The sequence below is a fragment of the Myxocyprinus asiaticus genome, chromosome 46, assembly GCF_019703515.2.
Source record: "Myxocyprinus asiaticus isolate MX2 ecotype Aquarium Trade chromosome 46, UBuf_Myxa_2, whole genome shotgun sequence".
NCBI classification, from domain to species: domain Eukaryota; kingdom Metazoa; phylum Chordata; class Actinopteri; order Cypriniformes; family Catostomidae; genus Myxocyprinus; species Myxocyprinus asiaticus.
This window is the reverse complement of record NC_059389.1, coordinates 26,511,365-26,537,891: the sequence shown is the minus strand read 5'-3', so window position 1 is coordinate 26,537,891 and position 26,527 is coordinate 26,511,365. Positions and strand designations below refer to the sequence as shown.

General features: G+C 37.4%; 2 protein-coding genes across 4 annotated transcripts in view; one reads left to right on the top strand and one right to left on the bottom strand.

The window, feature by feature from the left end:
- Positions 1 to 1,797: 1,797 nt before the first annotated feature.
- On the top strand, positions 1,798 to 13,776 carry si:dkey-234i14.3 (fibulin-7-like). 2 transcript variants are annotated; one of them, XM_051690373.1, is made up of 8 exons: positions 1,798 to 1,977; positions 5,686 to 5,857; positions 6,430 to 6,597; positions 7,072 to 7,263; positions 8,600 to 8,737; positions 9,627 to 9,762; positions 11,767 to 12,175; positions 13,268 to 13,776. In XM_051690373.1, the coding sequence occupies exons 1-7, from the start codon at positions 1,843 to 1,845 to the stop codon at positions 12,125 to 12,127; spliced, it is 1,302 nt and encodes a 433-aa protein (XP_051546333.1). In that variant the 5' UTR covers positions 1,798 to 1,842; the 3' UTR covers positions 12,128 to 12,175; positions 13,268 to 13,776. The 2 variants fall into 2 exon arrangements, with proteins under 2 accessions (XP_051546333.1, XP_051546332.1); XM_051690372.1 differs by having other exon boundaries at positions 11,767 to 13,776.
- Positions 13,777 to 16,265: 2,489 nt separating this feature from the next.
- The window catches only part of glg1a (golgi glycoprotein 1a), a 44,008-nt gene continuing 33,746 nt past the window's right edge, over positions 16,266 to 26,527 (bottom strand). For both annotated transcript variants that reach the window (XM_051690341.1, XM_051690342.1), the window contains 7 exons: positions 26,247 to 26,370; positions 24,876 to 25,018; positions 24,664 to 24,765; positions 24,466 to 24,573; positions 21,383 to 21,503; positions 21,192 to 21,298; positions 16,266 to 20,331 (listed from right to left, as the gene is read on the bottom strand). In XM_051690341.1, coding sequence (XP_051546301.1) covers positions 20,164 to 20,331; positions 21,192 to 21,298; positions 21,383 to 21,503; positions 24,466 to 24,573; positions 24,664 to 24,765; positions 24,876 to 25,018; positions 26,247 to 26,370 — 873 coding nt within the window. In that variant the 3' untranslated portion in view covers positions 16,266 to 20,163. The remainder of the gene's footprint in view (positions 20,332 to 21,191; positions 21,299 to 21,382; positions 21,504 to 24,465; positions 24,574 to 24,663; positions 24,766 to 24,875; positions 25,019 to 26,246; positions 26,371 to 26,527) is intronic.

Below are 26,527 nucleotides of genomic sequence, written 5' to 3'. Positions count from 1 at the left end.
AACAGCAATTCAGTCGAAACGGAAAGGGTAGGTTCCATAGCTTCTCACCTCGATTGGCTGTGTGAATGAGACCTGGTTCTTTCTTCAGGATTGGTTCACTGATTATATCAAAATCCATGTCAAAAGGTCACTGACTGAAAAACTAAATAATTTGGAGTGTTTTCTCTCTTGGGAAAACAGTAACAGGAAACTTTATAACACAGAGAGTGAAAACAGTGAGCGGGAAAAGTTAGTTTTAGGTACGATGTTCATCTGTGGTCTTCTCGGTTCATCTAGTGCGTAAGGGACCATCTTAAAGTCCACAAACTGCACTAAAACATTGGTGGTGTCCAAGTGTTCATTCAGTTTGCATGTTCTAACTTAAAAAAACACTGTTTTTATTTTATTTTATTATAAATTATAAAGGTTCCGGTTGCTGCCAAATGGATAGATTTTCCAAGTATATCTAATTATCTGGAGACAGTATCTAATTATTTTAGAAAAAAACACCACTAAAATTCATCAAGATGTAATTTTTACATTACAAAGGTTGTAGCAGGATGCCAGTGGTATGAATGACTAACTTACATTGTTATTATTATTATTAATAATTGAATACTGTATATGTATAATTCCGCATCCTGGGAAAATCTCACCTAGAGTAAATCAGCATATCTAATAGCAGCCTTCTACAACCTTTACAATATGAAAATACTAATTTGGTAAAATTTCAGCAATTGTTTTTCTAAAATAATTGAACACTACTCATAACTGGACATGCTGGCATCAAATGTAGAAAGTGGGCCATCACGCCAGCAGTCTACTGCAACCATTAGAATGAGAAAATGCTATTTTATTACAGTGTTTGTTGTGGAAGAATTATGGTAGAATATGCAAGTCGATTGAATGAACATGGCGTTTCAGCACAGTTTGAATTTTTATACTGTCCCTTACACACCGTAGCTGAACATCCTACCTAAAACGTTTCCCGCTTGCTGTTTTTGCTCTCTTTGTTACAAAGTGTCCCATTACTGTTCAGTAATTGAGCATTTGGAATTAATTTTGAAATAATCACGCAAGTGGGCAGAGGACCAGTCCTGAGGAAAAGACTAGGTATTCTCCACACAGCCAATCAGGTGAGAAGCTATGGAACCTACCCTTTCCGTTTCGACTGAATTGCCATTGTGTTTTCTGAATTGACATTGTGTTTTCTGAATTGCTGTTGTGTATTCTTATTTGCTATTTTGTTTTTGGATTTGCCGTTGTGTTTTATAATTTGTAGATGTGTTTCTGAATTGTTATTTTGTCTTTGGATTTGCCTTTGTTTTCAGATTTTTTGTTTTGCACTTCACGGCCACCGTATAAACACTGTCCAACTGCAGGACAGTCCACTGAAGAGATTGTCAGTCTATCCCTCACAGCCTCGTTGTCATTCCCATTAAAAATCCAAGATGGCGCTAGTGTGAATAAGGACTATAGCCTCCCAGCAAACACAGAACGTTCCTCTAACATTAGCATATGGTTTCTTTCCTTATAAATTGGAGATGAAATCCATATGCAAGGTTATATCAAGGATATTATAATTAAGCTTCCTACGCCTCCTAGCTAATGATAGGTTACGTAATAACAGAGTATACAAACATACCTTTCTGTACTTTTGAGTTATCCCTCGCGCGCGTTCCCGTGCAGATGTGAAGCGCGCTCCCGAGCACTTGTTTTGAGCGCAAAAGATTGTATAGCGCTACAGGGCGGGTTAAAACACCTCAAACAAGAGTGACACAAGCAAAGACAGCAGATATATTCAGACAGCACTCAGAAGTGATCTATAAACATTTTGCCTAAAGTGAATATAACCAAACGTCGATGATAAAAAGGAATACAAATTTTTTCATATTCTCAGATGATTGGATTATTTTTCTTAATTATATAATGATGAAGAAGGTAGTAGTTTTTTTCATGATCATTTTTACAAGCCAACTCTGCACATCTCATGGGCAAGTAAGTGACTTTATGAATATAATCTAGAAATCTAGAAACATACATAGAAAATGACTTCCTAATATTCAAATATTTGTATTTGTGAAAATCTGTCATAAGAAGTTTTTCCATTTGCAATGTATTTTACACCACCTTTAATGTTTTTACATTAACATTTTATTATAAATAATATAATATGATCAATATTAAAATTCTGTGTTTTTATTAATTTCTAATAATACCCTACAATAATTGATCATTTAGTATTTGTATGGTTCCCCAGGTCTTAGTATATTATTTGACATAATAAACTAGATGATTATATTCAGAAACTGTGTGAATGTCAAGGAAATGTTAAAGTGCACATGTAAAGATCAATACTCAGTTAATGTCTATTAACAATGTTTATTGTGGTAATAAAATCACAAAACTCAAAATCTGGCCCTGTTAATGTCTCTCTCTTCATAAACATGCTTCATATTGTAAAATATATTCCTGCTCAGCTTGCAAATATAAAAATATTTTTCTCTCTCTGCGAAACCGCTGTGGTGTTTGTCTTTGGTTTTAACACCAGGCTCTTATATGACTGTTTCTAAAACACAGACTAAAATCTAGTCCAAGACTGAGAAGCCCTTGAAAATGTTTTATATGAATTACAGTTTATAAGGATTGGTCAGCCCTAGTGATTGGCCTAACATTACATATTCACTCCCAGTTCTTTTATTGCCATATTATTACACATTTTTAGAATAGTAGAAGTCAGAGAGGTTTGAAATTATGTAAAAACAAAAATGTTAAATCCAAACTATCCATCTCATCATTTTCTTTTTCTTGTTTAAAGGCGCCATTTACATATGTTTTTTTTATTTTATATTTCAAGCATTTAAGAATAAGCTTTTCAATCGATATGTTTTTCTAAGAACATGAGAAATATACATGCAGTCAAGACTGTCCAAACTTTTGACTTAATCGAAAGCAATTTATCAGGATATTCATCCAGAAGGTTGTAATTAAAGGTGCATACAGTAATTTTTTGAATTTGTCATCTTGGACTTGGACACCCAGTGACCTGGATTCAGCATAATTGAAACGCAATAGTTTTCAATTATAGATGCCACTGTAGAAATTCCCAGTTCGCCATAATTAATTTAATCCATGAGTGCAAGTGTTGAATAACAGAGCAGTTACTAAGATTAAGCAAGTAGTATTTGGCTGGTCATGTGATTGTAACATGGCTACCCCCATGAGGAGACCCTCTCCATGTAGAATAAAACAGCTTTTATATGGTTACTGATATGACTGGAGTCTCATGATTTTATGCACAAGTCTCAAAATTACTATTCATATCTTTAGGAGTAAAAAAAACAATTTAATGAGGAAAACATTGCTAAGTGGACCTTTAAACATTGTAAAACATTATTTGAATGAGTAGGAATCCTTTATATATGGGCTTGAGGGTGTGATTTAGAGTTTATGTAACACAGTAGTGGCCAAAAATATTGGCACCCTTGGTAAATATGGAAAATATGTCTTTATTGTTTATCCTTTTGATCTTTTTAATTCAGAATATTCACAAAAATATATCCTCTAATGGATATCAAACAACTGCAAACACAAGTTTTATTAAAAACAAATATTTTTGTCAAATATATGTGTGGCACAATTATTGGCAACACTAGAATTTCTTATGAGTAAAATATATCTGAAGTATATTCCCATTCATATTTTAAATTTTTTAGTACACCTGGGTGACTAGTAACATGAAATTGTTCAGCCATGACTTCCTGTTTCAGAGGGGTATAAATATGAGGTAACACACAGGCCAAATTCTCTTAGGCTGTGTCTCATTTGGAAGGCTGCGTCCTCTGGAGGTCGCATTTGTCGGCTGCATACGTCATCGAGGCTGTCTCATTTCAGAAAAGCGAGTAGGACACTTCGAACGCAGCCTTCAAATGCAACCTTCTTTCATGGGAATTCGGAGGATGCATGAGGTGTATCCTTCGTTGGCACTCACAACCTACAATTCTTTGCTTCAACGGAAATGTCTAAAAAAAAAAATAACGCCAATTTGCCCGTAAATATGATGTTCAAACGCAAGTAATGGTAATTCCCAAGTTGAAGTACCTCAGTAGATGGGTGCAGAGTATATAATATGTATAATTATATTAATATATAATTAAAGTATTAGACTAAAAGTACACCTGTAAAATCTATTTTCTTTTGTCTTTACGTCATTATAACTCTCCAAAAATGTACCTCATACATTCCCTTCCAAAGGGACTTTGCTCCCTTCTCACTCAAAGCATTCATGCTTGTTAAAGAGTGGCGTGCTGTCATAGCAACCATGTTATGTTCCGTTTCTGTTTGTCCTACAAAGGCCGTCTCATTTAAACAAGATTTGTTTAAAGGAGGATGCTCGGTATACTGCAGCCTTCAAAGGACCCATCCTACCTAGCATGCAGCCTTCGAAATGAGACACAGCTTTAGTCATCTATCACGATGGGTAAGACCAAAGAATATAGTTCTGATGTGCGGCAAAAGGTTGTTGAGCTTCACAAAATTGAAAATGGCTATAAGAAAATAGCTAAAGCATTAAAAATACCCATTTCCACCATCAGGGCAATAATTAAGAAGTTCCAATCAACTGGATATGTTAAGAATCGACCTGGAAGAGGATGCATGTCTATATTGTCTAAAAGCATGGTGAGGAGGATGGTTCGAGTGGCCAAAAATTCTCCAAGGATCACAGCTGGAGAATTGCAGAAATTAGTTGGGTCTTGGGGTCAAAAAGTCTTCAAAACTACAATCAGACATCACCTACATCACAACAAGTTGTTTGGGCGGGTTCAAGAAAAAAGCCTCTGCTCTCATCCAACAACAAACTCAAGCGTCTTCAGTTCGCCAAACACTACTGAAACTTCAAATGGGACCGGGTTCTGTGGTCAGATAAAACAGTTTTTTGGCAGCAAACACCAGAGATGGGTTTGGCGCACACAGAGAGGTAGCCATATGGAAAAGTACCTCATGGCCACGATTAAATATGGTGCTGGATCTTTAACGTTGCGGGGCTGTTTTTGTGCCAAAGGTCCTGGACATCTTGTTCGGATACATGGCATCATGGACTCTATCAAATACCAACAGATAAAAAAATAAAAACCTGACTGCCTCAGCTAGAAAACCTAAAATGGGCCCTGGTTGGATCTTCCAGCATGACAATGATCCAAAACAAACATTAAAATCAACAGAAAAATGGTTCACTGACCACAAAATCAAGGTTCTGCCATGGCTATCCCAGTCTCCTGACCTGAACCCCATAGAAAACCTGTGGGGTGAACTGAAGAGGAGAGTCCACCATGTGGACCTTGGAATTTGAAGGATCTGAAGAGATTCTGTATGGAGGAATGGTCTCAGATACCTTGCCATGTGTTCTCCAACCTCATTATGCATTATAGGAGAAGACTCAGAGCTGTTATCTTGGCAAAGGGAGGCTGCAAAAAGTATTGAATAAAAGGGTGCCAATAACTGTGCCACACATATATTTGACAAAAATATTTGTTTATTGATAAAATTGTGTTGTGTTTGCAGTTGTTTGATATCCAATAGAGGATAGATTTTTGTGAATATTTGGAATGAAAGATCAAAAGGATAAACAATAAAGACATACTTTGCTCATATTTACCAAGGGTGCCAATATTTGTGACCACCACTCTATGTTTCTATATTGCACAGGATTGTCAGAGTGGACAGGAAGTGCAAAACACTCTTCGTCAGGTCCAGAAGCTTCTCTCCACCCATGAAACCTCATTCCTACAGAGTCTACGGAGCCTCCGCAAGAAACTCAGCCTGTTACAGAACAGCACAGTGAAATACAACAAAACCAACACAGGCAAGAGCAGCACAGGTCAGCACAGTGTGCTCACATATCTTTCACCTAACACCAACATGCTGTTAAACTCTTTGATGTTTGCCAGAAAGGCTTTTGGTCCTGTGTATATCTTGTTCCCAAAGGAGGCTGAGTAACTGCGTAATCTCCGTCAGAACTTTGTGATTAGCCCTGAATTCGTACGTGCTCAGACTGTTAATCTTAATGCATTCAAACAGTAATTTTCCAGTGTTTCCATATTACAACTTCAAATTACGGGAAATTGCCAGAGCTGATTTACCGGTATTTCCCAAAAGGTCCTGTTCACATCTAAATGAAATATCGAGTTAATTTTCTGTGTCTATGTATGAAAACACCTAATGTCATGTGAATAAATGTACATGTATTTCAGTAGCCAGGCACAGCAACATTGGCTCAACCAGTGGTGTTGTTTTGGGCAGACTATCTGTTTGTCCAACCAAAAGCAGATAGGGGAGTGTTTGTGAAACCTGTTTGAAAAGGTGTCATTGTTGAGGTAGGCAGCACAGTTCAAAAGAATATGTAGGCTTATGAGTTGCGTGTGTAGCTACTTCTCTTTTTCCCGATATTAGACTGCCCTCCTCCAGAGTCGGTGGCTAATGGGCGGATCCTGGGGCGTGTATTTAAGGTGGGCCATGAGGTCCACTTCCTGTGTAGCCCTGGGTTTCAGCTGATGGGCTCAGAAACCAGAGTCTGTCTGGGTACCCAGAGCTGGAGTGGAATACAACCGTCCTGCAAGTGTATGTATCTGATACTCTGAATCCACTTGAAATACATAATCCATCTATGACAGAATAATTTAACACAGTTTTAAGATCACATTAAATGATTTGTCAAATGCTATTTTCGTTCCTGTGTTGACACATTTACTATTGAACCAGCACGGAGACATACTCTTTTTTTTATTTTTTAAAAAACCAATAGTCATTAGTTTACATCACAACCCAGCAAAACCAGAATTAGCTATACACCCCATGCGGAGAACATAGATCACATTTTTTAATTATATTAATTTACATTAAATTATATTCAAACCAGGTTCAGTAATCATAAATGTGTATATCTAAAAAAAAAAAAAAAAAAAAGCTAACAATCATTGACTAAAAGTCACAAAACACAATTTTGACTTCTGGCAACTTGCAAAAATTTATGATTAGCCTTTTATTCATCAAAAAAGGTAGTTTTACAAGTATATACCATTTTCACCCTCTCAGTTATGGACACCACTATAAACAATGATGCCTCCGCTACTACATCAGCATACTCTTCCTCATCTTCCTATCATGCTCCTGCCTCCATCTCCACAAACGTGCGACCATCCCGCTGCATTGAGTTTCTAGGCTCCATCCACTGCACATGTGAGCAAGGCTACAGCATCTCCAGCCAGGACAGCACTCTGTGCACAGGTAACAGACCTGTACATGTAGCCAGAGCAAAACACATAGGTCTGATGGTGGTCAAGTACATATCTTGGGTGAGTTGCCACTTGGAGTAATGAAATATGGGTGAATTTCTGAGTTATTTAAGATTAACTGTGTGCAACAGGAAAACAGATTACACTCTAAAGTGAAATTCTTCATCCTTCGTCCTGCATAGGAAGAGTTGAAACTGCAAGAAATAAATATAAAAACAATTTTTTTAGAAGAAATGGCAAATATATAACTAAATATATGTAAATCCTTGTATATACAGGTAGTGAGATATATAATAGTGTGTATTTTTAACGTGTAATATATGCTCAGTTATCAATCCAGCAGTAAAAATAATCAGCAAATGGTGAAAAGTCCAATACTGAAAGCATTTATACATTTTTATGAATGCATTTGTGTGTCATTAAGATTTAAATGTTTAAATTCACACTGACTACATTGTTTTAGAAAAGGAAAACAAAGGAAGACTGACCAGCACTTTAGATGAATGAGGTGATAAAAATATGAGACTGGTCTTAGACAAAGCTGTAATTGTTGGTAACTGCACATTTTAAGTTTAAAAGAAAATGAAGTATCATTACTTCATTCACTGGCCCAAGATATTTGGTCTCCATCTAGTCTGTCGCTGTCGGCTGACTTTTCTTTAGCTAATCTGTCTGTTCTTACCGAAATTCGCAGCACTGTCCCCAGTGGACAAAACGGTAAGTGTTATTGGGGCGTATGGCACGTTTGAGCTCCATTTTCCCAAGTAGGTATAGCTGCAGGCCGGAGACCTCAAAATGGGGGCGGAATCTCCAAAAGAGGGTAGGGTTACTCCAGAAGGGGGTGGGGTTACTCCAAAAGGGGGTTGTGCCAAATCCCAACTCCTGTTTTCAGCAGTACCACCTGTAATACAGTGAAGAGGAATGCATATTTTATAAACCGAACCACCCAACCAAAACCCCAAACCTAAACCTAACCATAGACTTCAACAGTGGAGTAAAATGACATGTTAGGGGGGAAAAAATCGCAACCTCGAAATCATGCTCGTCACTATTTCTGTGAACTCGATTACTGCTTGCCTTGGTTTCAAGGCAGGATCCAAACCTGGGTCTCCCATGCTGCTGATGCAACATGCTTCCAGTTACACCACAAGGGAAAGTAAACACACTGGAGCCAATGCAAAAATGCCTGAAAGCAGATAATGCTTGTCAGTTAGTCAGCACAATGTAGCCGATTCTACGGTATTGGAACTCTTAGACACAACATGCCAACTTCCTGTATGATCATGTTGGTTGAACACAACTGTGTGTTTGATGTGTGTGTATTTCAGACATTGATGAATGTGAGCTCTTCCATCTAACTCAACCTGGCCGTCTGTGTTTGCATACCTGTGTGAACACGGCTGGAAGTTTCCACTGTCAGTGTCCTGTGGGTTACAGCCTTGGCCGAGACAGCAGGACCTGCCAAGGTCTGTTGTGTGTCAAACCTTCATTATTATTTGCTTTTGAACTATGCAACTGAAACAAACTGAGCGTACAAGTCCATCTTGAATGTCTAAGATTTGAGCTACATCAAAATAGGAAAAATAAAACCTCTTTTTCAAAATAAATTGAGATCTATGGACAGCATCTATAACATGCTGTCAATAACAACAGACAATAAAATTAACTCATTCCTAAGTTTAAAAAAACAATCATAAAATATAAGTATAGTAATTCACTTACAATGCAAGTCTTTGGGGCAAGTGAACCTGATGGTTTAAAAGTAGAAACGTGACGCTTGTATTTGTGTTAAGCACTAATACCATACAGAAATGTGTTATTTCAGTTGTAAAGTTGCCTAAATGTTTTAGTAGAGGCAGTAGTGGTTCTAGCTTGTATGGCGCCCTGGGCAAAACCCGCTTCAGTACAACATTTTGACCCACTTTGATTTTTAATCAAATGCAGTACATAATTGGAGGATGTGAAAGTACTCAAAATTCGGACACAGCTACAGTGTTTATAGGATTTACATGGTCATGACAGTAGTTGAAATATTGAATATAACTACATAGACAAGATTGTTTGGCGATTTTATAACACTGCTCTCCTGTTAACATGTATAATGTTTACATTTTGTGGCCATACTTTCAAAAACATTTGCGTTTTGATGTTTTACTGTAGACATGATTTTTTATTGTTTTTTACAAACTGAGTGACGAGTCTAAATAATTTTCTGGGGTTATCAACAGCATGTCACAGATGCTGTTCATAGAGCTTCACTTATATTACATTCCTTTAACCTTCAACATAAATATCTAGTAAATATCTGTTTCTCAAAAACACATTGACAGCATGTTTTTAACATGTTTTTTTTAGACATTGACGAGTGTGCGAGAGGGACCCATAACTGCACTAGTGAGCAGGTGTGTGTGAATACATACGGCGGTCATCGCTGTGTGGAGGTTCAGTGCCCTCACTTCCGCAACGCCGCATACATCAAAACCTCACCGCTGTGAGTGAACAAGTCTTATTAATTTGCATTGACCAACATCTCAACAGAATAATGCTGACTTCAAGTGCCCCTGTTAAGCTCCTCTCTGAGCTATGCAGTCACTATGACGTCATTCATTCAAGTCAGAAACAAAATATGTAAATAATCAATGGGCATCTTGGCAAACGAAGATTTTTAGAAGAATATCTCTGCTCTGTAGGTCCATACCTATGCTGATTTTATCTGCTTTTTGGAGCTTCAAAGGTCTGGTCACCATTCACTTGCATTGTATGGACCTAAAGAGCTGAGATATTCTTCTAAAAATCTTCATTTGTGTTCTGCAGAAGAAAGAAAGTCATACACATCTGGGATGGCATGAAAAGAATTTTCATTTTGGGGTGAACTATCCCTTTAAATCAGGATAAAGTAAAGGCTGTACAACAAACTTGATAGGCATAACTTGTCAAGATACACTTTGATGTTGGCTTGACAAAGCCTTGTCTGAAAGTTTAAACTAGTTTGAAAACTTTGCCTTGTGTGGGTTCGTTCACATTTGCAACTTTTGACAGAGTTTGAATTATGAACATTCAATTTGGTCAACAGAGCGCAACAGAATTTGAAAAACGTATTAACCTTTAAAGACAGACCTACCATGAGCTCCGAGGTTGTTTATATGGTATATGCTTTCGTTGAAGCCATCAGTCTGCATTATTTAAAACTTCATTGTTTAAAAATCGTATTTGACAGTGGAATTCCTGAACAACTACATTAGCCACGATCCAGCAAAGATCCACCAATCAGAGAACTGTGGCCAACAAAACCCACAAAACTAGTCCAAGAGAGACCGCCCAATCCCAAAGCGCACTGTGAATGACGCAATTGAGTCAGTCTTCCTTCACCCTTACACTACTCATATAGACTAGTTGTACATACCGGAATATTTAGCAATAAACATTTATTTCATTTACTTATAATCATCAACCTAAAATCAATAGTTTTCAATCAATAGGAGCTGGTTAGTTTGGAGCATGGCTTACAACTCTTATGGAGGATTTTGTGGAAAGCAAATGCAAAAAATGATTGAGAAAAATACTTCCGGAACCCAGATGGCTAAAAAAGTGGGCGGGCACTGTTGCGCTTTATGCAAGTATATGTCCACGTACACACTACAAAGTTTCGGGAGTGACAACCTCATTTAAATGTGGGAGTGAATCGCCGTGTTTTATGTGCTTCGAAGCAGCTGCTATTAAACATATCAAGTGCTCCCTCTGGACTGTAATATACGGGTTACCCTGAATACAATGGAGAGATAGAGACTGGAATATATAAATGAATAAAGACACATACCTTTGTTTGTGTGATTTGCACCAGGAGAAGACAGACTCATCTCACACAGGCCATTGATTATGCCATTAACATCTAGTTGTTCAGTCTACATAGAATTTATGAAAATGCAATAGTCACTACCTGAATTTTTCAGGAGTTAATTCGGTTGTAGAATGCAGTTGTCACTCCGGTAAATTACCAAACTTTGTTTGTAGAGAACAGGATTACGAACTCAAAGGTGAACTGACAACCGTATTTAGCTTTAGTGTGTATGTGGCCTATGGGAATTTTCCCATTTTTGATCACCCTCTACGGGAAAACTGTAAGTCCAATCAATTAGAAAAGACATAGCACAGTAAAGTCAGATCAGACTGAAGGTCTGCCAAGTTTGGTGGATGTAGTTTGAAAGCTGTAGGAGATATTTTGGAAAAACCAAGTCTGTAGAATAACAGTATGTTGACTTTGTCAAGCCAAAAAAGACCTACTTCACAATTTAAATAATTGTTTTCGCATTACAGTAATGATAATGAATTTTTTTTTGCACACATTCAAAGTCATAATTACTGTTGTATTTCCTCCAAAACACAATTCCTGATATATAGCTCTGTTCAGATCCACTTGTCATATTTCTACCACAGCATAATTTCAGGTTAACGTTTGGTTTGGAATTCCACAGTCTCTGTTGTCTTTTCCTTCCAGGCGTTGTGATCGTAACCCTTGCCACCAAGACAACAAAGTCTGCCTGCAGGCTCCAGTCTCCATTAACTTCCACTTCATGTCTTTGGTGTCCAACATGTCGACACCTACCATCCTCTTTCGGCTGTCTGCAGCCCGCATCCTGGGCGACACGCTGCGGTTCAGTCTTTTGGGTAACCGGGGAGTCAAGCACTTCACCGTCCAGCGGTCGGGCAGACAGACGGGGCAACTGGTGCTGTTGAACTCCGTACAGGGCCCTGCTACGTTGGAGGCTGATATAGAAATGAGCGAGCTCGAGAGGAGGGTTCTGCTCGGGCGATACATCACAAAAGTCACTCTCTTTGTGTCCCCGTATAACTTTTGAGAGAGGACGACAGACGATGGACTGACAACACTGTGAAATAATATACAGGTGAGATATTGGCGGCCGGGCCTGCGGAGGTGAGATAGGAGTGCTATTATACTTATTTCTGAGGTGCCAGTTTAAGAGGACTAAATCATTTTTTGTTGCAAGGTCAGAGAAATTATATTTCCTTAGAATAAGAAAATAAAATCAAGATTTTTATTCGTTCTATTTCTACCAAAGTATTTATGCAGTGTTGTAGCTATTTTTAATACACTGCCTGGCCAAAAAAAAAAAAAAAAAATTGCAGTTTGGATTTGAATAAGCAGATACTTAAGAGCCTATGATTGGATCATTATTGCAGTGATTAATATGTTTCAGCTGGGAACAATTATTTTAACCATAACTGATGCAGTGTGTAGCTTCTCATTTCTTAAACAACCATGTTGGAATATGTATCGTGGCCGTGGAAAAGATGTTACTGTGTTTCAGAAGGGGCAAATTATTTCAAGCAAAGAAAACAACTAAGGAGATTGCTGAAATCATTGGAATTGGGTTAAGAACTGTCCAACGCATTATTAAAACCTGGAAGGATAGCGGTGAACCATCAGATTCACGGAAGAAATGTGGTCGGAAAAAAATCTTGAATGATCGTGATCGGAGATCACTAAAACGTTTGAAGTCACATCGTAAAAAATCGACAGAAGAACTCACGGCTAAGTTTAATAGTGAAAGTAAGAGCATTTCCACGTGCACAATGCGAAGAGAACTTACAGGATTGGGACTAAACAGCTGTGTGGCCACAAGAAAGCCACTTGTTAGTGAGGCTAATCTGAAAAAATTACTTCAGTTTGCTAGGGAGCATAAAGATTGGAAAGTGGAGCAATGGAAAAAGGTCATGTGGTCTGATGAGTCCAGATTTACCATATTTCAAAGTGATGGCCGTGTCAGGGTAAGAAGGGAAGCACATGAAGCGATGCACCCATCATGCAAAGTGCCCACTATACAAGTCTCTTGAGGCAGTGTTATGATCTGGAGTTGATTCAATTGGTAAGGTCTAGGCTCAGCAATGTTATGCGGCAATAAAATGAAGTCAGCTGACTACCTGAATGTACTGAATGACCAGGTTATCCCATCAGTGGATTTTTTCTTCCCTGACAGCACGGGCATATTCCATGACAACAATGCCAAGATTCATCGGGCTCAAATTGTGAAAGAGTGATTCAGGGAGCATGAGGAATCATTTTCACACATGAACTGGCCACCACAGAGTCCTGACCTTAACCCCATTGAAAGTCTTTGGGATGTATTGGAGAAGACTTTATGGAGGTGTTCGACTCTCCCGTCATCAATACAAGATCTCGGACAAAAATGAATGCAACTCAGAATTAAATGTTGTGATGTTGCAAAAGGTTGTCGGAATAATACCACAACGAGTGTATGTCATAATCAAAGCTATAGGCGTTCCAACGAAATATTAGAGTATGCAACCTTTTTTTGGCCAGGCAGTGTATGTATGATTAGTTTTGTAATTTGGAAATGTGATAAATGGTAATGAATTCATTTAAATGCTTTTAAAACATTTCAGGGTCAATGAAAAATGTCTAAGATGATGAAAAGGAACAACTTCTTAAAATTTGAGTTTTAAATGCATGTGCTAACTTGTAATATGTATGTAATATTATGAAATGTATATTAAAAAAAAAGTTTTGATTTAATGACTAAAATTATATCACATTGTGTAACCATCAATTAAGAGTAATAACATATTTTCCCTTAGATTTTGAATGCGTGTGAATTTCCACAATCATTTTTTAAAAATATATAAATTCACACTTTCAAAGTAAAAATGACTACCAATATAATTCATTTTATTTTCTTTAATTTCACAAAGATTTCTTCTTACCGTTTCTTCAATTCAACCTGAATTAAAAGATTATTCCAGGTTCAGTACAAGTTAAGCTCAATTGACAGCATTTGTGGCATAATATTGATTACCACAAAAAATGTATTTTGACTCATCCCTCCTTTTCTTTAAAATAAGCACAAATCTGGGTTACAGTGATGCACTTACAATGGAAGTGAATGGGGGCAATCTGTAAGCATTAAAATACTGTGTCAAAAATAAAGCCACAAGACATAAACAATATGCACGCTAACATGATTTTAGTGCAATCCATTCACATACTAACCTTTTCTGTGTAAAGTTATATCCATTTTTAAAACTTTGTTGTCATGACGACGTAACGCTGCAAACCCTAAAATGACAGTAAAAATTATGATTTAAATAACTTTAAAGATCAAATAATACACAAGTTTTAACATAAAGTGTTTAAGCTTCACATTTCTGCCAATTTGTACTTTTTTTTTTAAAGAAAAGAAGGAACGAGTCGAAATGATTTTTACACAGATATTGTTGATTGAACTTAAATTGTATTGAACCCAGAATATTCCTATAACCTGCCATGTCATAAAAAAAATGAACTTATATGATATTTTGAATTGAGATAGACCGATAATCGGTTTGACCGATATTTTCAACCAATATTTACACTTTTTTTCTTCGAAGCGGTTATTGGTTCATAACATCGGGTTTACCGATAGCTAGACAAAGACTTTTCATTTTAAATATTCATTTAATGAGGGACTTTGAACAAGTGTATATTGCAACATAAACTGTGTCCAAAAGCAGAAATAAAATAAGAATTAAAAATCGGTTATGCATATCTGTTATCAGACATAAACACAAAAATAATCAAGTGTTGTATTGGTGACAAAAGCAATATCGGTTGATCTAATGTTGGCTAATCTACAAGGGTCCTCTCTGTGATTTTATGGCTTTCCTGTCACATGAAAATTGTATAACTACTACCTTTATTAGAGATAGAGATTGTGGATTTTGCCAATACCGATAACTAAGGTGGTGAAAAGGGCCGAAAACATTTTCTTAGTCTTTCTTTACTGGGATGGGCAGAGACATAGAAGCTACAAGAGTCCAAAATTAGTAAAATCCCAGATAAGGGTTTAATGTGCAACCAAAATCATAATAACAAGAAAAATAAAAATGAAGATTGTGCATAACACGGGACTTTTAACTATAAACAAGCCCTCTTTTTTAAAATGTCTGTGCTTCCAAACAGAACATGCACTCTTACAATCATCTACAATGTATTAAACTAAAAACACTGTCAAGTAAAAATTGTCATATGGGCTAATAAATACTGGATGAGCAGTAATTCATTAACAGTAATAGATCAAGAGAAGTTTACTTGTCAATTGTCCAGTATTATAAAATACATTTTTACTTTTCCCAACAACACTGTCAGTCAAAATCAACATGAACTCAATATAGGTCAATAAAGGTTATATTAATAATTGTTAAATAATGTCTATGCTTCATATGTGTCTTTTTTTCCATGTTAATAATCGTGATTTTGTCCATAAACAGTGATTGTGACAGTGACTTTGCTCCGTTAAAATCCTCTATATGTAAATATTCAACAAATTAAGCTTTTTATTTTTATTTGGCAACTATCGGTGTTGATTTTTTCCGATAACATTTAGTTCCAAAAAGCAACTCTTAGCCCGATTAATCGGTAAAACCGACCTCTAACCTTTATTCAAGAGTTTTAGCCTTTCAGGTTGAAATGATCTGTTATTATCTCAAGATGAATCTCATTTAACTTATAAAATAAGTGAAAACATGTTTATCATAGAAAGGGTGTATTGAAATGAATTTGAATGTATTTTAAATTATTTTTTTATGTCATTGACCCTTCAAAATAGAGACCCAGAAACCTGATTGGATACATTTTTAATCAGAAGCACATTACTTCCTTTAAAAGCAGGATACATATATACCTCCAAAATCCTCATTTGTTGACATTAAGTGGAAATGGTACGAGCATGAAATTGGGGAGAAACAGAAAAGTGAAATGTTTAGTACAGAATCTCACCAAAGAGAATGTTGCACTCAGGTGTCATTCGACCCAAACAAGACCGCACAGATACTGGAACTTCTCTAGGCTCATGACGTGTACTTGTGTACGCAGGGCTATCGCTCACATTAATGCATTAAACATTTCCAAAACTCAAATTATGATTCCCATTTAATGTGTCTGTCATTTTCAATTTTAAGCTGAAGGAAGTTGACAGCAGATACAAACCATCAGATCATTTTATTAACAACGGTTCAATTCAACTTGTACAGAATAAAACAAGAAAAAAGAAAAGCTCAGTTGGATTTGTTATATATGTATAGTACATCGTTTAATCAGATTTGAGGAAAAATACTTTTCATAATACATTTGTACACAGAAAGAAAATACAAAATTCATCAATGTCATTAATCATTTCTATGGCATATCTCAGATTTGACAGACAGGAAGCAGTGGTTGTGAATGAATGTGAAGATATCACATACATATGACGTTTTTCCAGTGCTATTTTAACTTGTTCAAAAATAGTGTAGAAAACATAATAGAATAGTCAACCAAAAGTTGCAGTTTTCATCCAGCCATGGACATAATATTGAGACTGCATACTGGCACCCTTTGCTAACTATTGATACAAACTACTTTCCTGTTGTGCGCTCATGCAAATATAAAATGTAACTAGACAAGAAATATGGCTAGAAAAGACTAGATTTGTTAGCTTGATTGGATTCTCTCAAAAAAACGTACCTGGGTCATATTTCACCCAAAAATAACACATGTGAATATATTGAAAATTAAGAATAGTTTTGTACCATTAAATTTTTTGGCATAATCGCATTATTATTATGATAATTAAGCACATTCTCCGCTAACCCCCCAACAAAAGTCTTCCATAATGCGCCAAAAAAAAAAAAAGAAAAAAAAAAGTGCAATTCTTAGTATTCTCAGTGTATTATAATAGTCTCATTTTTTTTCTTTCGATTGTGTGGTGAAATACGACCCAGACATGTTCTGTTACATGTTTTGTCAGATTGAATTCTAACAGAAAACCAATTTAAACAGTGGTTTACAGTCACTATAAATGAATATGGTAATAACACCACCACAAGTAGTTTGTATCAATATATACAACATGCATTTATGGATCACCTTCAAGGAATAGAAAAAAAAGAAATGATTTAGACAATCTAGAGACGGAGGACCTTTTTCCGCTGCTGCACGGGAGGGAAGAGCTGTATTAGTAGCTATGAATTAAAACAATATTTGGCTGTTACTAATTTTTCCACATCTTTGCAGGAAACCCACATCCAGGTGTCATGAATCAAAGCATGAGCAGATATAATAAGAATAATTGAAAGCACATGAAGCAAAAGGAACATTTGGTGCATTACCTTAAATATTGTTTAATGAGTTTTGCATCCAAATTATTTCAGAAATCATCCCAATGCGGATACATTCAATAGCATGGGCTAAAATTAAAAATTTCCTGCATGCAGAAGTAATTTTTAATGTGAAACATGGAATTTTCCTTTTTGGGTGTGCTATATAATTAGAATAAAATTTGTATTCTACATTATAATTATTTTTTGTTACTTGGAATGTATCCTTTTCGATCCTTGTTTAAGTGTGTAACCCATGGCTGACTAAGTTTTCTGTAAAAAAGAAAATTAGTTTTTCATCTTACTCACAATCCTCTATTAAAATGTTACAGCTATTTACAATACGGACGGTCTGTTCCACTCCCCTCCCCAACCGGCATGAAAACAGATGATTAAATTACAGCTTGAATGCACAAACACTATAAACAAAGTCCACTTTAATGTCATTTTGTACAAAATGCATACAAATATAGCAATACAAAAGCCAAATTATTTTTATAAGGCAGAGATGTACAAGGTACAAATTCAGTAAACTAGCAACTTAATTGACAAAAGGTTGTATTATGAGATTTTGCTTGAGTTGAGTTCACAAGATAAACTCAATACACTGCAAAAAAAAAAAAAAGAAAAAAAAAAAAACATTCTTACTGGGTGTTTTCATCATATTTTCCAGTAAAATGACAGATTGACAAGATATTTTGTCTTGTTTTCAAATAAATTAATCAGTTGTGGTGGGGTTGATGCAAAAACAATTTATATATATATATATATATATATATATATACACACACACACACACACACACACACACACACACACCAACGGGGAAAGAACACTAAACTTGTTTCCCCTTAGAATTAAGTTGTTTTTTTTTCTTTCCCCATTGGCAAATCGTTTTTTCTCATTATAAGCATAAACATTACAAAATGTTAGATTTCTCTGAAAACAAGACAAAGTATCTTATGTGATTTTGCTTCAAGTAAATTCATCTTGTTTTAAGAATGTTTCGATATTTTTACTGGAAAAGAAGAGAAATATACTCTGTAAGAAAATCATTTTTGCAGTGTAGCAACAGTTTTTAATGGATTGCAATCATGCAAGTTCTCTAAAATTTTGATAAAAGATTTCACCCCGAAACCAAACGCAAAGCTCAAAATAAAATCTGAAACTGTAGTAATTATGGACGGAACTGAGTTTAAAATCCTTACAAACCACATTTGAAAAGATGGACACATTGTAAAAACAAGGTCATTTTTTAAAAGCTTGAGTGTTTGAAACCAAAAATTCTCCTAAAATCACTCTTATAAAGTCATAATGACATACACTTCTCTATTAACCAATGATATATGAGCAAGGCATTCTGAGAACATAAAAAAAACAATAAAAACATCACCAATGATAATTGAGACATGGGTGAGTCATTGAAAACTTGCATTTGATTGACAGATATCAAAGCAAAGCTTTCAATTTTTGTATCGAGGGTTGGGGATGTTTTTAAGCCAACAGAATAGTCTGTTTAGGTGGTACTATAAAATCACGATCTGTTGACTGCTAGACAACTCAGACGAGAGGTGACCATACCATAGCCATCATATATTACATCAATAACAGCATGTAAACAGCCTGACGTCTTAATGCGGCCAGTGAGATGCAGTCAGCAGGGATATGTAGTCCAGCCAATCAATCCAGAATCAACTGCCACCGCTAAATTTATGTTAACATTGCGACTGAGACAGGACAATCGGAAGTTTGTAAATCCGGTGCAATCGGCTCAGTTAAGAGCAGTTCTCCTTCAACACTTACAGCAGTGGAATTTATGTTCTATCTTATATCTTCACAGCGCATCCACCCAAGAAACCCTACCCCAACAAAAACAACCAACCAAAAGATGGAAGAAATACCAAGAGAGGGAAAAAGAATTAATGTTCCCAATGGAAAAAAGAAAGAAAGAAAGAAAAAAAAAAAAAAGTAGCCCATGATCAAACCAGTCATTTTGATAAAAACAAACGTGTAAGGAGATTCACGGACAGATTATCCATTGACACACAAAACACTGAATCTCTAACTCAGACGGGCAAAAAGGCACAAACACGCATTCAAACAATCACTCAATCGTTGTCACTATGCACATCTTCAGTCTTATTTCTAAAGTATGGACATTAAAAATTGCAACAATTTGCTGCCTATGCTCAACATCCTTGCAAATAATAACAAAACAAAATGAACACAAAAGCAAAATCACGCAACCCCTCATGCAACTGCAATTTAAATCAGCTAAAACATTCACAATAAATAAAAAAAAATAAAAAATAAAAAACATTTAGCTGGAAAGCAAAAAAAAAAAAAAATCTTTACGACATTACAGCTTGATTTTGAAGAAAGCTGATTTGATTGGAGTTGGCAGGCGTGCTGGGTTTTACAGCACACACAAATACGTGCAGCAGAAAGGTTGCTTGCAGGTTCCGCAGCAGGCAGATTTACAAATGATGACAAAGGACAAGCACAGTCAGGGGAAAAAAATAAAGTGTGTGTTGCAATTAAAACTGGGTCCCAATGTGGCCATGGGCGATACCACGAAAATGCACACACGGTCTCAACACCCGCTCCCCCACCTCCGTCAAGTTTGCTTTACCAACACCAGTGTCCTTCCCCGGCCCAGTACGGAGAATGGCGGATGGGTCATGCTGGGCGTTTTGCCCCAAAGGGGGAGCAGAAACGCACTAGCCCTGCCCCACCACCCCGTCTACCTATTCTTCAACTCCTGCGTCACGCGCTTGGTGATGCGACCGCACAGCAGACCCATGACGAAGAGCAGCAAAATGCTCATCGCCAGCATGCTCAGAATGTAGTTCTTGGCAGGAGACGAAAAAACCTGCCCGGCCAGGTCAGAGAAACCTTCTGCTGGTGCTACCTATAGAGGAAAGACAAACCGCAGACACATCAAGAAAGATTGTGTTAAAAATGCATTAGTAGCGATATTGGCACTCGAAAAATGCTTATACGTGCTGGTTTTAGTGTGTCTGTAACTGCTGATCTCCTGGGATTTTCACACACAACAGTCTCTAGAGTTTATTCAGAATGGTGCCAAAAACAAAAATCATCCAGTGAGCGGCAGTTCTGCAGACGAAAATGCCTTGTTGATGAGAGAGGTCAACGGAGAATGGCCAGACTGGTTAGAGCTGACAGAAAGGCTATGGTAAATATGAGAACCACTCTGTACAACTGTAGTGAGCAGAACAACATCTCAGTATGCACATGTCGAACCTTGATGCGGTTGGGCTACAACAGCAGAAGACCACGTCGGGTTCCACTTCTGTCAGCCAAGAACAGAAAGCTGAGGCTGTAGTTGGCACAGGCTCACCAAAACTGAAAAAAACATCACCTGGTCTGATTAATTTTGTTTTCTGTTGAGATACACAAATGGTAGGCCCACTGCAGCCTCAGTTTTCTGTTCTTGGCTGACAGAAGTGGAACCCGACGTGGTCTTCTGCTGTTTTAGCCCATTCGCTTCAAGGTTTGACATGTTGTGCATTCTGAGATGCTATTCTGCTGCCATTATAATGCCATAAAACACTGTTTAGGTAGGCATCTTACTATGTCTTGGAATAAAGTCTGTACTTCAATAACACAACATAACTGACATTTTGTATCGATATCTAAAAAGTGTCATCATTAGCGGTACTTGTATATGGTTTTAAAAAAACAAAGATAGAAGAGGATGGAAGAGAGGTTGAGTTTTGGTGGGTTCGTGTATATTCGTGCTTTATTCACCCTGGCTGCGTAACTCCACATGTCAATGCGGTCCTGTAATCTCTTCTTACACTCAGGCTGTAATCTCACACGCTTATCCTGGAGAGCTTCCATTAGACATGACATCTCTGTACAAATACAGAATATAGAAATCAGTATCTATAAGCTGTTAAGCAGCGTAAAATCATCTGTTCATTTAAAAAAATACTTACGTCTTCCTCGGCCAGGTGGGATTGCGGCACACTGGTGTTTAATGTCCAGAGCGCAAGCTGTGTGTAGGACTGGATCCACAAAGATATCTGCCTTACTCTCCTTCAGAATGTTCAGCACCTCCTACAGCGGGGAACAAAGAACTATTTAACAAAGCTGAATCTAATTTATACAAAGACTCCCGTTACTGCACTTACACTAGTTATAGAAAGTTAGTCTCAGAGTCAGATAGTCCAGCCATAGATCGTTTACAGAGCATCTAATGCATTTTGCACATAAAACTAGCAAATGCTGGTAAAAATCTGCCAGTTCCAATCTTATTGGATGACTTCTAGTCAGGATGCACAGGCTTATATCACTCCACTATCACAAACTATACAATTTAGGTAGCACTTCTAAGGAAGAACTAGCTGCTGGATTCAAAAGTTCACAGCATTGAATCTTTGAAAGATAACTAAGCATTTTGTTTGAGGCCATTAGCTGTAAATGGCATGTCCTTTGTTTTTTGAGTCATGTACATGAAATAATAGCTACTTAATACTTTTGGACAGACCTTTTGTGGAGGCCGCTGCAGCACTATTTGATTAAGCTATGAGAAACATTTCAGTCAAGTGTTTTCAAACTTTTGACTGTTGGAGTAGGTTAATAAATATATGAACTATGGTTGGTCACTTTATGTGTCAGTTAGATCCTTCTGTCAAACACCATGTCCTAAGCAGATGCGATGCAATGAGATTCCAGTGACAAGCAATTTATTTGCCCACACTGAATGCGATAATGTTGCACAGCGCAGCAAATAGCAGCCAATCAGTACATATTTGATGTTTAATGTGCAGTTATGAGGAGAGGGATTTTGGATCACTGCAACGCGCGTAAATAGAAAACAAGAGATGGACAATGTCCTGTTGCTCATCACAGTTACGGCTGGTTGGGACAAATACTCTGATTCACATGAAATAAATTTTATTGCATGTCTCTTAATCGCATCACGTCTGATTAGGACACGGTGTAAATGGGTGATTCTTAGTCAGAATAAGCAGAAAAGTGGACCAGACTTTGTAATGATAGTCAAAATTTTGGCTAGGCGAAAACAAAAAGAAAGAGAACCCTCTAACCAGTAATATGGGATGCACCATTGGATACTAGAAGTCTGTATTCAAACCCAAACATGACACGACCCCGGCCCAAAACCCGGCGGTTTATCTGTTCCCATCAGGCTCAGGGTCAGGTTCTGGTTTGTAATTCATGAAAAAAATCTATTATTTTTATTATAAATATTCAATATATAATTATCAAATTTTTTTTTTACTAAATAATTTTTCTTTTATTTCAAATGTAACTTCAGATTTGGGTCAGGTTGGTAGTTAATGAATAAAATATTATACATATTTAAATATAATAATATATATTTAATATAATACAGGCTACATTTATTTAACATATAATATTATTTTCATTTAAAGGTAATTTATTTTGCTTGCCTGTTCCAGAGACTATTTAGCAGAGAGGAGCCACTTCTATTGATCTATTTCTAATGAATGAGAGAAATTGGAACACCCAACAGTCAACGGATGTAGAAACTACTCCTTTCTACAAGTTAATCAACTCGAGAACACGCATGTGCATTAGCTATACAAACCAGGAAAACTGTGTTTTTTAGCGTAAACTGAGGTACATTTACATTTATGCATTTGGCAGACGCTTTTATCCAAAGCGACTTACAGTGCCCTTATTACAGGGACAATCCCCCTGGAGCAACCTGGAGTTAAGTGCCTTGCTCAAGGACACAATGGTGGTGGCTGTGGGGATCGAACCTGCAACCTTGTGATTACCAGTTATGTGCTTTAGCCCACTATGGCACCACCACTCAAGCAAAATTTATGATTCCAGTGTTGTCAGATTTTACTGCTGATTTGAAATATGTTCTTTGATCGTACTCTTGACCAACCATTTTGGAGATTTCAGTCTTTCCCCATCCAAGTAAATAGGAGCTGCACTTGTATGCTGCTTGTTTACACTGAAAAATAGCTGCCCGAGCACGTTCCAAAGATGGCCACCAGTGGACTGACTAGTTTGCCAGACACTTTGCCTGCTCTAAATCACAGACACAGTGTTTTTCAGTTGTTTTTCTATGAGGATCACTTTGACCGTTGTGCTGCTTCTCACTGTTTTTTCAGCATCTCGTGCAGGACAGACACAATTTTTAGACGCTGTGCAAAGTTAAAAAGAACTGGCATTTTTTAAAACGCATCTCAAGACACCTGCGTTCGGTTTCATTCGTTGCGTCTAGTTTTTTTTTAGTGAAGGTGTCACAATGACTCGACACTATGAAGAAGTAGAGGTCTGCAACCCGACCCAGACCCGAGAAACTGCCGGGTATCGGGTCGGTTTCGGGTCAGTTTTTCAAGTGTGACTTTAACAGGCCTACCTAACTTGCTCCGCACACGTGCTCTCAACTCACAAACACATGCGAAAATGAACGAGTTGGGGGCTGTTCACACCGAACATGTTTTTGCGTGCGTCTGCACTGTTTTTACTAAATATACTTAATGTGCTGGGCAGACGTCTTCTACTGTTGCACCCACCTCGCTGTTTCTGCCACATTTTTACACCAAGTTAAAAAGAACTTCACATTTCAAAAATGCATGTCGAGACACCTGTGTTCGGTTTCATTCGTTGCGCTGTGTCTAGCTTGTTTTTAGCACAGGTGTCGCAAAGACTGGACATTGTAAAGAAGTTCAGGCTGCAAAGGACTTCTTGTGACTGTTACATTGTTACACATGCTTCCAGATTGTTTTGCACCAAGCAAAGTTTGGCAGCTTGATAAACAGTATCAAGTATTGCAGTGCTTTGTTAAAACTGTGTATGTTTACTCTAACAATATGGTTACGAATGTTGCCTACCAAGCTTACATAAAATACAGCCTGTTGCAACAATACTTGCATGGAAAAGAATTTATAAAGACAGTGAGCAATTTCGGGTTGGGTTCAGGCTTAAAATCTGAAGGTAACGTTTGGGTCGGGTAGGGTTCGGTCACTCGGTCTCGGGCACGCAACTACCCTGCTAATCTTGCTAAAGGTCTTACCTTTTTGCATCCCTCATGGCTTATCTTCAGCAGGTTGACTTTCAAACACTCCTCCACCTGACCCGTTTGCTCCTGCGCCGCAACTTCCTCCGCACAGAGCCGCGGGATCTAAGAAAGACGAAACAATCCTCACATTTATCAACTCAAACTGAAAGAACTCCGTATATCTGAAGAAGACTGTCAGATGGTGAATGTTACCTCTTCACTGCACTGTAATTGCAACTGCGGGTCAAGTCTGTAGTCTAGCGCAGATTCCTGTAAAATCACGCGGATCTGATCCTCACAGTCCGGAGAAAGACGCTACAGACACAAACACAGACTCTTCGTCATGAGTAACAGTACTTTGACCAAACAATGCCGAAAGCTAGCACGTTACGATATCGTATGGATGTCTATGGAAGACTTCAGACCTGGTCTGCGTATTTGAGTTTGAGACAAGAGATGACCTGTCCCTCCAGCTCATTGTCATCTTTGGCTTTGTTCAGAATGTTCTGGCAGAACTTGGGGATGTCGGCCTTGCAAGCCTTCCTCAGCACCGGATTTAGGCGATAATCTAGAACGGAACAAGACAGAGTGTTTCTTTTAGGGATGTACAAGATTACATACATTCAAAAACATTCAAAACGACTAGTCAGTGGGTTGCCTGAACAACTAGTCAACTAATCAGTCAAAATGAAGCTCAAAATTTGGCTTCAACTTTTCATATCCAACTTATTTTTCAGCGAAACTAGGGCACCGCCATTATCAACTAGAATGTGGACCACTTTCGGTATAAGCCACTTCCGGCTATTTTAGCGATACAAAAACATCATGCTGCATTATATTACAGGCTGGCAATATATGTCGTCATATTATTATTATTAATTAAGATTTTCCTAAACTCACTGGTTTTGAGCACATATACTTTTACCATTTATCACATTTTGCCATTGTTTTATCACACTGTTGCACAGGCAGAATTAATGAGAGATCAGGCGCTGATACGGACAGTCTTCCGCGCCGTCTGACACACCTCCACAAACTTTACACAACCAGCGGAGAGCAGAAAGCCGCAGGGCAAATGCTGCTTCAACTTTCTTTGCACCAAAACTGCATCTTGCTTCATCTTGGCAAATTAATAAACACATTTTACTCTCCGTGCTTGTCAGAGAGCATTCTCTTTTTCTTAGTGGTGTATAGTAAACAGACACACAGATCACGCATTCAGCATGGCTTATGAAACATCGCCTTTGGAAATAAATAAAGGTATCATCAGAGGTTATTCAGGTACGTATGACTGGAGGTTTACATGGAGACAAGAAACACTGTATCGTCACGATCTCGGTAAAGTAAGAAGCAGATTTTATTACCATCTTTTCAATACAACACACAGCAACAAGTGAATGATTTACTTTTTTACTATAAATGCTGAAGTTAGAAAATTATCTGACATTAGGACATCATTCTGCTGTACATCCTGTGGTTGTCATAGTTTATAAACTTATATCACTAAATTCTGGTATTATTATCCTGCTATTTATTTACATTGCAGACAATGAGAGTGGAACTTTGTCACATTTGCCGGAAATGCAGCCGCTGCTTACTTCCGCATTGCAAAATAAGTTGGATACAGATATATAGAAACACTAGCTGACCTCATCAATCGAATAGCCAACTGTCGACCACTGTAACCAATCAATTTATGTCCATTGTGACCAGGAGAAAATCTTATCAATGGCTCACTACCGAGATGAACATGTGAATGATGTGAGGAGAGCGACTGTGTGTGAATGTTTTTGTACCTGTGTTCTGGGTGATCTGTCTCTTGGTGATCATTTGTTTGCATTTCGGGTCCATCAACTCACTGTTCTTGTTTTGTTTGAGGCACTGCAACATGTTCTTTGCATCCGTCTCAGTGCAGAAACGCTGTAGACACACAATAAAAGACACATTAAAAAGCGACCAAACACAAATTCATGTTCTTTAACAGTTTCTACACATTAATCAAACTATATTTCTCTCAATTATTATATTTTAGAGGCTTTTGGAATGTAATTTATGAGGTTTCGGAAGTAAACTAGCT